At 34.7% G+C, this 18193-nt stretch overlaps 1 protein-coding gene across 3 annotated transcripts in view; it reads left to right on the forward strand.

The window, feature by feature from the left end:
- The first annotated feature begins 6870 nt into the window (after nucleotides 1–6870).
- Nucleotides 6871–18193, forward strand: part of LOC149565778 (uncharacterized) — a 28444-nt gene continuing 17121 nt past the window's right edge. For all 3 annotated transcript variants that reach the window (XM_089819259.1, XM_089819261.1, XM_089819260.1), the window contains exon 1: nucleotides 6871–7610. In XM_089819259.1, the coding sequence (XP_089675385.1) occupies nucleotides 7377–7610 (234 nt within the window). In that variant the 5' untranslated portion in view covers nucleotides 6871–7376. The remainder of the gene's footprint in view (nucleotides 7611–18193) is intronic.

Raw genomic sequence — 18193 nt, forward strand, 5'->3', positions numbered from 1 at the left:
GTTACTTATTATTTTAGATTCATAGCTAGGGATGGTATGATTCCTTGGTAAGATGGATGAAGCCTAAAGTTTAATTCTGTTATCAGATGATTGTAGTAGGGTCTCGTCAGTATATGATAAACTTAAAATGAAGGATTTGATGAATAGAAACTACTGGACAATTTTAACCCTATTTCATAGTTCTATTGTTTTAGTAGCATTGTTGACATGGGAAATCATGTAAATTATTCTTGTATTACTATATAAGGAAATGAATTTCTAAACCATTTGGTTTCATCCAAATGGATCTCAGAAGTTTATTTTCTCTAAGATGATCACCTAGTTATGGGAAGACTCTTTTGATATTTTGATTCATAATCTCTTTTCAATGAGATGTATCTGGTAGATTTAAAACATTTGTACTTTTAAAGATTCATAATTTTTTTTAGCTTTCCTTTGGTAAAGGCTTCTCAAACTGATTGTGAATCTCTAATAAGATGTTTTTGCAAAGTTAAGAGGTTTTGATACATTTGGATTTTCGCTACTAGGCAATTCTGCATTTTTGTTCAAATAACTGATTGATTTATTGGTCAACTGAAAGTAGAATATAGTAAAGCTTTCTTGGGCCCATTTCTTAGTTTAATTATATGCATATTATCATGATTAATTTCCTAGAAGCATTAATTGGAAAAGATATCTTCTTATCATTATTAAGTTTTTAACCTTAAATCTATTATATAACATGTTGAGATAACTAAAAACCTTTACTAAGGCCCTATCCGTCCCAACATAATGTTAACTCCTAGTTTAGCTTCAAAATGAGATGTGGAATTATATCTTTTGATGGCTAACTCTAGGTCAAGCAATGAAATTGTGTGCTATGCAAATTACAATAAGGGTATTGTTAGGACTACAAAGTTGTTTAAGTTATGAAAGCTGAGTCCATTATTAGCCTTGCTTGTATTTTCTATACGCAAACATCAAAATCTTGAATGGGACATACGTAACACCTAAAACAAGGTGGTTAAGGTACTTATAATATTATACCAACTGGACATGTAACAAATTTAATTGATCTGTTGACCCAAGGTGGGAAAACAATTGTATTTGCTACTTTGTATTTTCAAACTAAATAAGTCCTAGGTTAGATTGAAGGTTTTCTTTTCTATGTTCTTTCCCACTAGTACCTGCATTGAACATATATGTACTTTATTTTCAATGATTAATACAATTAACAAGCCTTCGTATTTTGTAATATCCTCCCCTGATTTGAACTTTGACTTGTAGAAATTTAACTTAAGGAATATTGTCAAACACTTTGTATGCAAACTCATAAAGCTGATTTCCTCAATAAATTGCTTTCCAATGAGTAGATTTACGAACAACTATGAAGTGACATTAAAATGCATAATACACATCATAACATTTTCACAAACACTTGGCACACATTCAATAGTATATGAAAAATCTGGAAACTCTTTCAATCTGCTGATAAAAGGGTGATTTTTAAATGTAGATGTGCACTTACAGCTGCCTTAAGGGCTGCAACAACTATTCAGACTCGTATTCAACAATTATTATGCAAAGTATCAAAAATTGACAGAAGAAACCTGGAATTAGTTGCCGTAGTATTTTGCAAATGTAGTCGGCAGCCCTCCAAACTTCTAATCAGCCGAAAAAACAAGTAAACTTGATACCAACACTGTTCACGCCGTACTGTAGCAAAATAATGTTCATGCCGACTGTAGCAAAATACTGTTCATGCAGCACTATAGCAATAACTAACTTCAGATCTGCACCTCAAACCCTTGTAAATTTCTTTATGCGAACGCCCCAAATGAAACCCAGTGTGTTTCTTGAAGTGAAATCACCATTGATCCTCCTGACTGTGTCTTCCAATAGCGAAGAGAATGCTAGCAAAGAGGGATTCCGTCCTCCAAGCCCGATAATCAGATATCCAGCAACATAAGATTAATCTTCATCCAAGCATACAAAAAAAAGCTCTTCCATTTCTTTTATAGTGTTCTCACAAGAGCTCAATCCTTCGTTTTCTCAATGTGGGATAAAACATAACTCCTTTTATGTACCTTATGTCTCCAATGTGTTATAAAAATAAAGGGAACTCTTTTAATTTAAATATTTCCCACAAACTATAGTCTGTGCATTAATAAAGTTAAATATTTAAATTTAACTTTATAAAATGGCTTTATCAATGCATAACAAATCTTATCAATGATAAATAAGTTTTCCTGTTGATTTTAAACAATTACCATCGACATACCACTGTGACTAAATGTCCAGCCATGTCCAAGATGACTTACTATAAATAGTAAGTATGCCCAAAGTTGCCCCAGAACCCCTCAGAAAGACCTGCAACTGAAATTGTCTAGGCCAAATGGCCTCTAAGCCCCTTTAATGTCCTAGGTAGCCTACGGGACTATGGGGAAATAGGCTAACGACAACATCATGCTATGAATGCTAGAAAGGGGACATTACATATTTTGCCAATAAAACAACAACTTAAAGGGTGGGATAATCTAACAAAAAGATTTTGAAAGGCTCACCAAGCATTCCCCTAGGAAAACACAAAGGTGTCCATAACTATCCAGTAGTAAACAACAACACTACATCTAAAAAATCTACCCCCAACTACAAAATTCATTTCCAACTCAATAGAAAAGGAGCATACCTCTATAGGAGCATAGAAGGAGTAGATCACCAACAGAAGGAACATTATGTTAAACCAACTAACATCCAAATATCCATAGAAGGGAAGTTATAAAGAGTTACAATCCTTCTCTTTCATGAAGCAAACCTCCACCTCCACAAAAGATGCTTCCACCTCCATAAAAACCATGAAAGAAGAAGTGAACCCTAAGTACCAAGATCACCTCCTAGTTAACGAAACAACCTCCTACTTCTTAGGGTCCAAAATAACCCAAAACCTTGTTTCAAAAAAAGAAAAAGAAAAGAAAAGGATAGAGCAAGCCCTTAAAAGCTATTACCAAACAACTGGCCACAAGAGAAAATAGGAGCACTGTCTTACTAACTAAAATAAAAAGTCCAAATGAAAGGACCAAACTAAAACTAAAAGAAACTATAATTATTGCTTAATCCAAATCCACCAATTTCAAGAATGCAATCCATTAGATGCCACCCTACTAAGATTACGATCACACCCAAGTTGCAAGTAGTTTACCAACTAGCCTCTAACTCTCTATATTACTAAAGTCACCACCTCCCTCATAAAAACCATGGTAGACGTCAACTTCAAGCTCAAGGCAAGGAGTGTAAGACATGAAAATCCATAAGTATTTCCAAAGTCCCAACAATATCTAGACCATCACATTCCCATTAACCAAAATATTGCCCACCACACCTCTAGTCACCACAAGAGCAAGACAAAAGCACTAATTCTAACCCGAATGAAAGGAGAGAAATAATTATATTGTTTTTGTAACAATTTTACACTTTGAAAGCAAATGACCAATGTCTTTAGGTCATAATTATATTTCGATAAAAAATAGGTTTCAATAAAGAGATATCTTGACATATCCCACATGTATTTCTCTAAAATTAAACAAGTTTATATTTAATATAAATATTATATTTTTAACAAATACCACACAAATTTACTTTCTCAAATCCTTAAAGTCAACTTTAACATACTCATAAATATAATTTAAAAAATAAATAAGAGACGCAAGCGTCATAGTTCCTGCCATTTGAATTTTTAGTTTAAACAAAATAGAAGTAGAATTGAAGATAGTAGGGGATAAGTAAAGGGCCAGGAATAAGTTGAACGAGATGAGAATTAATGTTTGGTGGTAAATAAGTAGAAGGATGTTTGGTGGTAAATAGGTTTAGAATTTTATAATTGTTATAGATAATTACACAACAACTAAATAAATTCACTCATTTTTCTAGCAATGTTCTTATTCAAGATATATCAAATGGTAACTTTCAAAAGAATTTTAGGTGTTCAAAAACTATTGATTATCTAGAATTCAACATACATTACAACACTACATTTCGTAAATGACATTGATAATTATGTGATACAATCTATGTTGAATCTTGATGTGAGAGAGTTGGTATTGTTTGAACGATGTAAAACTAACTCACTTGCATTGGATGCGAAGTCTTGCTGCAATTAGAATCTTAATTCAAATATTTTGTCAATGACATCGATAATTAAACATGAGATGGTCTATGTTGAATCTTGATGTGAGTGACTTGCCATGTTTGAACAATGTAAAACTAGCTTACTTGCATTACATAGAAAATCTCACTCTAGATAAGATGGTGCCCTGGTATATTAGCACCAAATTCACCTTATAATACAAGAAATATAAAACATAAATAAGTTCAAAGAAAATAGTGCAAGAATAGAGAAAAATAAACAATTCACGTAGTTCATAAACAATTGTAGGTGAATTAAAAGTCATCTTCAACATTCTTATTTACAAAATTTATTGTTTATGAATACAATGTGAGATTAATTAGATTATTCATTAATAATGAGTACACAAAATGCTAAAATATAAAAATGCAAGCCTTCTATTTTGTGCATTCTTACAATATCAACTATAAAAAGAAAATAATTTAGAAAGTTAATAATTATATTATCAAATCATTTAAAGTTAATTATTAAAAATAAAGAGATTATTTATTTACAAGTTATGAAGATAGAGGGAGAGAGGAAGAAATAAGGTTTAATTTTTTTTATAAAATTTAATATTTAAGTAGAGATATTACAAATTAATAAATATAAAAGACATAAGTGATTTGGAAGAATTCTTTATATAATCATTCTATATTCATAACAAAATATTTGAATTGTTGATTTTATATTGATCAAAATTTACAAATATAATTTCAAATGTAAAAATTGCTAAATTTTTATTATAATTTCTTTGATTTTTTAGAATGTAAAAGCTTAATTCTTAAAGTTTTTATAATGTTTTGAAATAAACTTTAATAAATAGATAATTATAAATAAAATAAAATTTAATATATTTATATGAAATTATTGTCATTAAATATTTATATAAATATTCAAGTTCATAATCAATAATTGAAAATGTAAAATAGAAAATTGAACATAATAATATAAAATACTAAAAATAAAGTAAAACTATATTGAAAAATATTAAGTTTTGTCTTAATCAATATGTCATGTCATTGATATAATTATTATTTGATCTTTATGTTTAAAATAGTTCTAAAAATGAATTAAATGTCCATGGTTCTAGAAAAGACGACATAAGCTATAATTAATGCATTAAAAGTAAAATGTACAAAATATCTTAATTTTTTATGAAGAAAATTAATTTTACTCCTTACTATTATTATTGCTCTAAGCTAATTAGAAAATAGGTAATTTTTTTAAAAAAAATCATTTAAATAAATAGACTATTTACAACTATAATATATAGACATATGTTTTAAAAATTATTGACTTTGATTGCTTATGCAAATTTTTTTTATAATTGCATCTAATGGATGCAATAGTATCTTGCCGAGGAACTAATAGTTTATTTACTAAAGTTTTACATCCACAAAGTTGGTTTAACTAAAGCATGAGATTGCACTTCTTGGACAATTAAAAATAGATTTCAATAAATATATCTCTTAACTACTCCACATATATTTCTTTAAAGATGGATATTGTTATAATTAGTAAAAATATTTTGATTTTTTGATAATATAACATAATTTAACTTTCACAAACTCCTAAATTCAATTTTAACGTACCTTGAATGAATGAATAAATAAATATATCTTTTTGAGCTATAATATAGACAAGCCATCAAAATTATGTTTAAATAATAAAATATTCGATAACTTTTCTCAAATTTCTAAATTCAACTTCATATACTCTTAAATACAATTTAAAAATAAATAATATTTTTTAATCCAGATTTTACATCTACAATGTAGTTTAGCCATCCAACATAAGAACACAAGTTTTATTTTAGGGCACACCTCTTTAACTAAGAGCTAAAGATAAGGGGCATCCATTTACAAAGTAGTTCTATTCAACATGAAAGTACCGATTATATAGGGCACACCTCTTTAGCTTAAGAACCAAGAATAAAAGATACCCTTTACAAAGTTGTTTAACACTTCTTAACCAAACACTCAAAATCCATTTGTTAAATTTACGTAATCATTTTTTTAATAAAAAGGACACCATTCCCCTAACATAATAAGAACCTTAACAAACTAAAAATAAATAATAAAAAACTAACCTAAATAGAAATGAAAATATGTCAACTTAAATAAAATTGACTATAAACTGACAACTACATTAATGAAGAGCCATTAACCAATAAAAAGTCAATGGAGAATATTTGTATTTGATTCAAACGAGTCTTCTATAAAAGTACAAATTTTATTTTGGAGCACACCTCTTTTATCTAAGAACTACAGATAAGGGGCATCCATTTACAAAGTAGTTCTATTTAACATCAAAGTACTAGCTATATGAGGCACACCTCTTCAACTTAAGAACCAAGAACAAAAGATATCTTTTTACGAAGTAATTTAACGCCTCTTAACCAAATACCTAACACTCAAAATCCATTTATTAAATTTACCTCATCCCTTTTTCAACAATAATAATAAAAAGAACACCATTCCCTTGACATAATAAGAACCTTAACAAATAAAAATTAAATAAATAATAAAAAACTGACCTAGATTGAAATGAAAATATGTCAACTTAAATAAAATTAATTATGAACAGCCAACTGCATTAATTAAGAGAGCCATTAACCTATAGAAAGTCAATAGAGAGTATTTGTATTTGATTTAAACGGGTCTTCTAAAGTAGAAATGCCCTAAACGGGAATCTAGATATCCGGCGAGAATATTCCAAAACGTTAGAGGAGAGGGAGAAAACCATTAATGACAGGCGAAGGTGGGCCCGCCATAAACGAAGAGAGGTGAAAGCACTTGTAGTGTTGAAACGGTAAGATGAAACAGTCACAAGAATTTCACAGCGTTAAATACCGTTCCGTAGTATGAAAAAACAGCGCCCGCGCATAGTAAATCAGTCAAATAAATACTGCAAACCCATGAAAGCAAAGGCATTTGGCGTAAATAATACTCAATAGTATTTCTCCGTTCTTCCCATACGATTTTCCCCGTAATTTTTTTGATCGGTACCAGTTTTTACTGTGAATTTTGATGGCTTTAGAAGCCTGTTCTACAGTACTTTATTTACTTCTGGTTCTGCCTCTGAATTTGGCTGAGATCGGCTTTACTCTACATTCAACCCTTAATGCCGTTAAATTTGAGGGACATTAGATTATTATTCAGGGGTATTTGGAGCGTTTGATTGCGTAGAGAGGGATCCTGTTTTATCAGGCGATAAAATAGCACTTGTTTGCATGGGCGATCTCCAAGCTTGGCCTCAGCCAAACGGCAACGGGACAGACGAGAAGGAAAGCTCATGTTCAGCTAACCCTAATCCCTCATCAATTGACGGAAAATTGTGGGCTTTATTGGAAGAAAGGGCTTCTGAGATTATTTTGTGCGTACATCCGACTGTAAAATCTGAGCAAAGGAGGAACGAAGTTATTGACTATGTCCAACGGCTTATTCTGGGGCGTGTCGGTTGCCAGGTTAGTGGTTTTTAGTTTTGATGTATAAGTTATTTAAAATAAGTTTTTGGTTCCAAATTTGGTAATAGTTATTGGGTGTACAGTTAATTATTGTTTGTAAAATAGGTATAAGCTTTAAAATTTGGTGTAAGCTTAAATTTGTTTTCCATTTTATTGGGTTTTAGGCCTCAACTGTATGTACAAGTGTGTTAGGGTTTAATTTTGTTAAGTATTTGGGTTTTAGGCTTATAGAAACACGTTTAGTATTCTGAAACAATAAGTTTTAAGCTTGAACTATAGGCATGGGTTTAGGATTAATCTTTTAAATTTATTGTCTGTTGCCTGAATTGTGCAGATGGGTTTAGGATTGAATTCTGTTGTTTAGTTCATTCCGTCTGGAATGCCATCAGAGCATTGGGCTTAGGCTTAAAATGTATGTAGGAATTGGTCTAGGATCATTTCTTATTAAAAAAATGTACTTGGTCTGAACTTTCACTAGGGGTTAAAGGAATTGCTTTGAGTCTAAATTGTTTTACTTATTTTGATTTTTTGATTAATACCGAAAGCGTTGGCTTGTAAACTCACCTCATCGTGTTTGTAGAAATAGATTTAGGTAGATTAAATGTTATCATTTACTACCGCCAAAGCATTGCATTTAATGTTAAACCTAAGACCATTGCAACAGTGGGTGCAACTGCAAGCTAAAACTTGATCAATTAGTTACTTTTGTCCGGATTATCAGCACAGCGTTGGGGTTGATGATTTTTATTTTTTAATAGAAATAGACATCCACTATTTTAAATACATTCTTTTTTTAATGAAGGATTTTTGTTTTTTAAAGTTGAGAAGCCAAATACTATGACATACCACCTCTCCGTTTGAAAACCAATCCCCGAGGTACATCTACAAGCCATATCAACATGAAAGGCTCTTAACTTGGATTTGAACATCAGTGTTTGCTGTTGTAAATAAATTTTCTGTTTATTTCCACTAGAATGGAACCTAATGAATCATTAAAGTAATGAAGTATTTTTAAGACTTACTCTAGTCACGGTGTTTATTAGTTGTGTTTTTAGCGAAGCCAATTCAGTAATGTGGGACACAGTATCGTCTGTAGCATATTAGTGAAGATATGATGTTCGAGTTAAAAATAAATTTAAGAAAATTTTGAAGTTATGATTTTTTTTTGTTTATAAATTATTGTAGATATAAACAAAACAAGCTGAATCAGAGGTCAAGATTATGATAAGACTTTCTCAGAGCTCTGGTGTTTGTGGCATGTTTGTTCTATTAAATAGAAAATGCCAACATTGAGGTTGAGAATTCTGGGTTATATTTATTTTTTTGTGTTGAATAATGGATGGCAGTAAATTTTGCAAGCCAATACCAAAGTTAATTATGTACTTGATTTCAGTGCCTTACTATTAGCTTGATGGGAAAATTGATAACATACTCTTAGCATTATGTTATTTTAATTTTTTGATCTCAAATGATGAATTTAAGTAGGGTTCAAAACGATTTGAGCACTCAAACCTTGTTTCAACAAAATCCCCACCCATTTTGACAACTAGAACGCAATCCAATGGATCATCAAAGAATACTTGTAGTTTACTGTTAATCAATATTGTATGAAAGTATCAAACTGATCACATATTGAATCAAAATTGATAATTAACAAATTGATAAAGAACAAGCTGATATGCAAATGAAAAACTGAAACGAAAAACAGATGTCTTAATCTACATAGCAGTTTTTTTTACGTTTTGCAAGGGGGGGAAAGATTTGTAAGCTGACGTGGTGTTTCCGGCTGCAGGGTACATACCCAAGCAAGTAGCTGGTACAGGATATGCGTACTAGTTCTTAATTGTGGTCTCCACTCCCAAAATCACTCATCGTATTTGTAAGAATTTGCCTTAGGGCAAAATGACACCAAGATCAAGAATTTCAAGCACTTAGCACAATATGAACCAATAATGTATGATCATAATAACAATAATGAGAATGAATATCATATGAATACACACTAGAAGTGCCTATATGTAAAGGCATCTAGAATGACTAGGAGTTAGCAAAGTGATAAGCCTCACAACTAAGCACATGTCCACCAAGAGTGGATTATCCTCCATTGAGCACAGGAGTTTGTGCGATGATAAGCTTAGATAGGTGTATCTCGTAAAGAGATGTTGTAGACACCATGTGCTCAATTGGAGTACAAACAATTGTTTTGTCTACATGACAACTAAGGTGAATATGCAAATTCCTGTGTTGTCAACAAGAGAACTCATATGACTACGCATACTCCTAGGTGTTTACATGACAACTAATAAAATAATGCATTAACCTAAGTAAACTAAAGTAAAGTGCAATAATAATTAATTATTTACACTAACACCCCCCTTTAAGTGCAACTTAGGGGAATGCACTTAAGCTCACAAAAGCTATGATAAAAATGCATGATGGGTCCCGGCTACTAGGCCATCTTAGGTACCCATGTACAAATGCAATGCTCTACATATAATGCAATGCAATCTCTTTGAAAATGGAGAAAGAGGGAAAACCTCATGGGAAAAACCCTCCCCCAAAACGAGAGATAAGTACAATAAAGAAGAGAAGAGTCATGTGACCCCCACCTGGTGAAATATCCCGCACCCCCAAGAGATCTCGCAAATGAAGATACTTAGCCTCAGTGAAGGGCTTGGTGAAGATATCTGCAATCTGTTGTTTTGTAGGACAATACTGCAATGCAATGACATGCTCATGAATCAGCTCTTTGATATAGTGCATAATGTGTTTTGTTTGCTGATGTTGAACTGGATGTTTTGAGATTTCAATGACACTTTGATTATCACAATGTATGACTGTGGGTCTAGGTATGTCAAAACCAAACTCCTTCAGAATATGCTGTAACCAAATAGCTTTTGTAGCCGCAGTGATCGCTCCTTGATACTTAGCCTCAGTAGATGAAAGAGCAATAGTGTTTTGCTTTTTACTCTGCCAACAAATGGGGCCGGAACCAAGATGAAACATGTATCCTAAATTGCATTTGTGAGAATCAAGATCCCCTGCATAGTCTGAGTCTGTATAACCCACTAACTGTAGTCTAGTACCAACTGCATAACATATCCGATATGTATGTGTACCCTGGATATAGTGTAAGATGCGTTTGGCTGCCTTCCAGTGAAGTTCATGTGGCTCTTGCATGAAGCGAGAAACCATGCCAACTGCAAAGGATATGTCAGGGCGTGTATGTGTCAAGTAGATGAGACTTCCAACCAATTGTCTATACAAAGTAGCATTAACAAGTGGAGTGGAACACTTTGCTTCTAACTTAACACCTGAAAGAAATGGAGTAGATGCAGCCTTGCAGTCACTCATGCGAAATCAAACAAGTAGATCAAGAGCATACTTGGGTTGTGATAATGTGATCCTTGATGAAGACTGTTATATCTCAATACCAAGGAAATAATGAAGTAGACCCAAGTCGGTCATGGAAAATCTGTCCTGCAAAGTAGACTTGACACTATCAATGATGGATGCTATACTCCTTGTAATGATTAAGTCATCAACATAAAGCACAAGTAGCAAGTGAGAATCATCCCACTGAAGAATGTAGACATTCCAATCTGAATGACATCTAGTGAACCTTGTTGAGAGAAAGAAAGAATCCATCTTGGCATACCAAGCTCTTGGAGCTTGTTTTAGTCCATAGATAGACTTTTTCAACTTGCAAACCGAAGTAGAATCCTGAATGAACTCCTGTGGCTGCTGCATATAAATCTCCTCATGAAGATCACCATTCAAGAATGCACTCTTCACATCCATTTGATGAACAACCCATCTCTGAGCTGTAGCTATAGCTAGTGTCAAACGAATGGAGTTCATTTTTGCAATTGGGGCAAAGGTCTTAGTGTAGTCAATGCTAGGTACCTGAGAGAAACCTTTTGCAACAAGTCTTGCCTTATATTTATCCACACTTCCATTCGCTGCAAACTTGGTCCGATAGATCCACTTACAACGAACCAATTTTCTTCCCTTAGGAAGAGAGACTAAGTCCCATGTGTCGTTTCTCATAAGAGAATTATATTCTTCCTCCATTGCTTTATCCCATTCTGGAATTCCTGAAGCTTCTTTGAATGATTGAGGATCGGAAGCAACTGCAATATAAGCATGAGGGAGTGAGTTGTGTTGTGATCTTGTCCTCCTAGTATCTGAAGGATTCCCTACCAATAGTCTTGCTGCATCTAATGTCTGCTGAGCCCATTTTGGTCTAGTGGAAGAAGATGTAGAAGTAGAAGGAATTTCCTCAACCTCAGCTTTTTGCTGCCTTTGTTTGGGTAGTGGACAAACATCTTCCAAGTCACTGTCATCACTGTCACTCTTCAATGAAGGAGGAAGGAGGAGTTGAAGAAGTAAAGCTTGGACAACTTTCTTCAAAGTGTACATCATGCGTCTCTAGATCCATCAATTTGTAGGCTTTATGAGAGTCGCATAACCAACAAAGATGCAAGGTTTACTTTGAGGTTCCAATGCCTTGCGTTTCTGTGGAGGTATTCATGCCCATGGTGGACAACCAAATACTCTAAAGTGCTTTATAGAAGGTTTCCTTCTAGTCTAAGCTTCAAAAGGAGTTACACCATCTAAAGCTTTATGAGGACTCCTATTCTGAATGTAATTTGCACAATTCATTGCTTCAGCCCAAAAAACTTGATAAAGAGACTTATGTAGTAGCATGCAAGTGGTCATCTCCTTGAGGGTTTTGTTCTTCCTTTCGGCAACACTATTCTGCTGTGGCGTGTATGGTATTAAATGCTGAAGGTCAATTCCTTGTTGAGTACAAAAGTCTATAAGTCTTGAGTTCACATACTCCCTTCCATTATCTGTTCGAAGAACTTTGATGGCTTTCTCTGACTGCTTTTCTACTTGAGCCTTGAAGTTGAGAAATCGTTCAAACACTTCGCTCTTATGAGCCATGAAGAATACTCAAGTATAGTGAAAGTAGTCATCAATGAAGGTGAGTACATAGTGAGACTTTCCAAATGGTGGCACTAGAAATGGGCCCGCCACATCACTATGAACTAATTCAAGAACACATTGTGCTCTCCAAGACTTCCCCTTGTCAAACATTTTTTCTGGATGCTTCCCAAGTGTACAACTTGAACAAACACCATTCGAGAACTGGACTTGAGGTAGACCATGAACCATGTTCTTGTTGCTAAGCTGTTGAAGATACTTGTAGTTGAGATGTCCAAATCTCTCATGCCATAGTTTGCTTTCTGTATTTGAATGCATTAACAAGGCTTGTGCATTAGATTTAGGCACAAAGGAAGAGAAAGTGTAAAGCCTTAAATCATGTTTAGCTTCACCTATTGCAACCATATAATCATCTTTGATGCTTTTCACAACAATTGAATCTGGAAGAAATTCAACCTTGTTTCCACCTCCATAGTGAGTGATTTGGTAGATTGAAAGAAGGTTAGAGTTAAGATTAGGAACATAGAGAACATCCTTGAAAGCTCCACTTTCCATCTCAACTTCACCTTTTCCTTCAACTTCCACTTTAGTATCATCTCCTACAAAGATGTGAGGTACCTTTGACGGTGTCATTGAAGAAAAATCTCTCTTTGAAGCACCCATGTGATGTGTGGCACCTGAGTCAATAATCCATTCTCCCTGACTAACAGTTTCAGTGAGTAAAGCTTGCCCTTTGCTCTTAGAATTAGAAGATGAAGTCCCTTTTTCCTTATAAGCATTAGGCAATGGAACATTGTGCTTCTTCATGATGTTTTTGAATTCATCAATCTGCTTGTGATAACACTGATGTTTGTCATGACCAATTCTTTTGCAATAGGCACACTTCTTCTTTTCCTGATTATTGTCCCCCTTTTTGTTGGTATTAGGAGAAGACTTGCCTCCTTGTTGATTTGATTTAGGTGGTGACTTTTCTGTGTCCTCTTGTTATCTTTTCACTTCTTCTTTTTGCCCTTGCCTTTGTTTGAACTTTCACTAGTTGAATTTTTAGAGCTCTCATTGTTAGCCACCAATGCCTTAGACTTTGAAGACTTGAGAATCCCCATTGTTATCAACTTAGCTTGTTCATCCTCTAACAACTGGGCATAGTCATCAAAAGTGAGTTTCTTATAAGAAGCCCCTAAGGTAGCCTTTGAGGTGCTAAAAGAAGAGAGAAATGTCGAGTAGTCCGATGGCAGCTTATTCTGAATTAGATAAATCAATCTTTCATCCTTAATGGGACTACCATGATCATTAAGTTTTGTTCTCAACTCATTCACCTTAATGATAAAATCCTGGATGGAATCAAAATTCTTAGGATCTAGGGAGATAAGTTCATCTTCAATCTTGTAGACATCCTCCTCAACCACTTTCCCATATTGCTTTTTAAGAGCATCCCAAGTTTCCTTGGATGTATCATATTTTATGATTTGATAGAGGATCTTATCATCAACCCCTATTTTGATGATTCCTAGGGCTTTTCTATCTGCCAATACCCAAGCACGGATTTCACTTTGAGTAACTTGATCACCTGTGGGTTTAGGAAGAGATCCATCTACATATTGAGAAACTTCTTCATTCATTAATTCACACTATTTTTGAAATGATCATGTGGCATAATTATGTGGTGTTAATTTTGGAACCTTAATGTTTCCCATAATGCAAGGAAAGAAAGATAACAAGAAGAAGAAAGGAACGCAGCACCAAGAGACACCCCCCCTTTTTCACTCAATCAAAAACCCCCCCCAAATGAATGTGTGAGGCACTTTATATTCAGTGAGATTACAATAGCCACTTGCCAATTTAGGGCCTAAGTGGACTTCTGATTTTGCTGTTTACAACCTCCTCTTGGAGTTCAAATTTGGTACTTAGCAATGTAGCTCAGATATACAACAATTTTGAAGTTTGATCAAAGCAATACAATGCAAAAAAGTACGTATTTTTGAAAGTAGTATTTCTGTCCACACAGTGCTATAATCTAATTGTAGATCTGGAAAGTAGACAAAAAATTATGCACTTTCAAAAAAATGGAACTTGAATATGTGTCTAGATGAGCTCATACGAAGCATTTGAAGTTGCAAAATGCAAGATTGGATAGGTACAGTCGCCAAAAACTGATTTTTTTGAGAAATTCGTGTACCAAAACGAAAAAAAATAGCGCCACTAAAAAATTCAAAAAATTCTAGTGCAAATAAAAAAAATTGCACCTAATTTGGGGTCTGGATGACTAAGATATGGTCTTTCGAAGTTGGACAATCAAATCAAAATTGCATATTGTGAGGGGTCTGCCCTGATGACGTTAGGAAACTGTTGGGTTAAATTTGATGTCCAAATGACCGTCGCATTAGTGCAGTATGGCTTGCTTGTGACAGTCAAACGACCATCAAATTTAGGTACGTAAAATGATGATGTCGGTAAAAAATAGCCCGACTGGCTTACATGGCGGTTCGTATTGTATGGTGCTGACATGTCACTGTTGTCAGACGCTGATGTGGTGCCAGAGGTGGCTGCGTGGCAAGTCCAAGTTGGCAGTGCTGATTGTGTCGGGGGTTGACATGGTGTTGGCTGGCGGTGCAGTTGGCGGCGCCGGAAAATGGCGTTGGTGCCGTGGGGAGGGTCGCCGGAGTTGCAGAGGTCACTGGCGAGAGGTTGGGCTGCGGAGATGCCAGCGGAGGTCGGGTTGCGGAGGAGCGGAGCACCGGCTATGGGTCGGCGGAGGTTGGCAGTGGTGTGGGATATTAATCCCACATTCATTGTGCTGGCGAATGCTGAGGTGAATAAGAATTGGAGCCCGCACAGAGCGAATCGGCTTGAAGCCGCCGGTATATTGTGGTGTGAACGCCGGTTATGTGATGTGCCACCTGTTTGTGATATATTCCAATTGCAATGTAATATTCTGGCCGCGGGCTGCCGGGGTTTGATCGCTCGGTTTGCCTGCAATAAAAATTGCTCTCCTACAGGCCTAATAGGCCAAAATTTTTCTGGAAAAAAAATAATGCAAATCCGAAAAAAATTGCAAAGATGCAAATAAAAAATGCAGATTTGAAAATTAAGTGCACAGATTTGAAGAGATCATACCAATTTCGCAAATTAGGCCTTCGGGTTCCGGTTTGCAGAAATTTTTTGCCTCAAATTTGACTATGGACTAGGGTAGGCAAATTTATTGTCAAAATTCTTCGAATCGACGCTTTGGATGTAATGGTGAGGTCCACTTTGGCTCTAGACGCTCCCAATAATTGCTGATACTTCGGATCTGAATCGTGGCCCTTGAAGAGGTGAAGCAAAAATGGTCTCCAATGGCTATGAAATGAAGCTTCCTCAACTCTGATACCATGTAAGAATTTGCCTTAGGGCAAAATGACACCAAGATCAAGCAGCTCAAGCACTTAGCACATATGGACCAATAATGTATGATCATAATGACAACGAGAATGAACATCATATGAATACACAATAGAAGTGCCTGTATAAAAAGGCATCTAGAATGACTAGGAGTCAACAAAGTCATAAGCCTCACAACTAAGCACATGTCCACCAAGAGTGAATTATCCTCCATTGAGCATAGGAGTTTGTGCGATGATGAGAGGATAAGCTTACACAGGTGTATCTCGTAAAGAGATGTTGTAGACACCATGTGCTCAATTGGAGTACAAACAACTATGTTGTCTACATGACAACTCAGATGAATATGCAAACTCCTGTGTTGTTAACAAGACAACTGATATGACTATGCATACTCCTAGGTGTCTACATGACAACTAATATAATAATGCATTAACCTAAGTAAACTTAAGTAAAGTGTAATAATAATTAATTATTTACACTAATAGTATTCAAATTTCTTTTATGACAAGAGAACCCATTAACTAGTGTGGTTTTGGGAGTGGAGACCCTAATGGGTTTGAAGGGCATCGATGATAAGCTACACAAGGTGTCAGAGGTGAGAAAAACCCAACGATAGAAGGGGTGTGGGGAAACAAAATGTGCTTTGCCTAAGGGGAATTGACGCCGCTTAGGCAAAAAGACAAAACAATGCCTTTTAAGCGCTTTTTTGCCTTTTCCTTTACCTAAAGGTGTTTTTCCCCATGAGTTCCCTGTGGGTTCGCTTAGTGTGTCCATTTTCCCAAGGTACTACCAAGCACCCTAGGCATGCATTGGGGCATATCCTGGGTGCACCATGGGGCACATACCCACAATGTACTTGGGGCTTACCTTGGTAACACCCAAGCAAATCTCCTGAGCGAACCCATACTCGGGTGAACTTGGTACCTTAGTTGTAAGTTTAAAAATACACGTGATGATAGAAGCTTCGTTTTAAGGACTGGCTTTTAAATTCAAACACAAGTTAAGTTGTCTTTTACTTTGTAGAGGCAAGTGTTTTTTCTCATGGCCACTTCTTCTAGAACACCATTAAATAAATATGTAGAACCTTTTTCACCCTTGCTCATTGGAGACCGAGTTAAAGGCAATATTTCCACTTGTTATAATGTTTGTTAGAGGAGCACATTTATGAATATCCTATGAGAGTTAGATCATTGTATCCTAGTGTTTTTTTATCGGTCATTTCATCCTAGTGTTTATCAATACTATGTTCATATATAATTTGGCAAAGCTTCAAAGAAAACAAAAGCCCTAGAATGAGGAGTTAAAAGATGTTAAATTCTGGGAGTTGACAAAAGATTAATTTTTTTTATAGATTTTATGAATTGTTAAGTTTGAATATTTGCCATTTAATAGAATTATTCTTTGGAAAAATTTGCATATTTCCTTGTCTTTCTGTACGTCCAATGTTCTAATTTTTATGAATCATGATATTAATGGGAGGAGTTGAATTAAAATAATCAAACATGATAACAATTATTGCTTCTACTGGGGGCTTCTCTTACCAATTTCTTTATTCACTTGGAAAACATTTTCCACTAACCTTGTCCTATTTAATAACTCTCTCATGTTATTGAATTTGATTTTGGATTGACCTCACCCAATTAAAGGCACTTTATACTTCTAAGTGCATTGTGATTTTGGAGGTCATGGTCCACATTGCACAAACAATAATTCACCTTCCCTTCCCTAAACTCTAGCATTTCTTGGAGTTTGCGCTCAAGAATATCACAGTTATGTGATCCATATAGTGACAATTAATGTTTAGTCCTTTTCGAGTGTGATGGCCACCAAAATCTTACTTGCACTTAAATGTTTTTTAGATAAATTGATCCATGAAAGTATGTATAGTCGTATTCCAACAATGTTATATGATCCTGAAATGGTGGTGATAATGATAAATTTAAAAAGCCAATTGATAGTTACATAACTGATGTTTAATATTTATCATTATGAGTTGGCATTGATAGTGATAATCTTAGTTGTCTAAGTTCTTGATTATGGTCTCATCTCAAAACTACCTAGTGTATTCAAATTTTCATATGACAAGAGAACCCACTAACTAGTGGGGTTTTGGTAGTGGAGACCGTAATGGTTATGACGACAACAATGATAAGCACACATGGTGTTAGAGGTGAGAAAAACTCAACAATAGAAGGGGCACGAGAAACAAAATATGCTTTGCCTAGGGGGAAATGATGTTAAGTGCTTTATGT

Source organism: Cupressus sempervirens, chromosome 3, assembly GCF_028749045.1.
Source record: "Cupressus sempervirens isolate cs-2001-9-10 chromosome 3, ASM2874904v1, whole genome shotgun sequence".
Taxonomy (NCBI): Eukaryota; Viridiplantae; Streptophyta; class Pinopsida; order Cupressales; family Cupressaceae; genus Cupressus; species Cupressus sempervirens.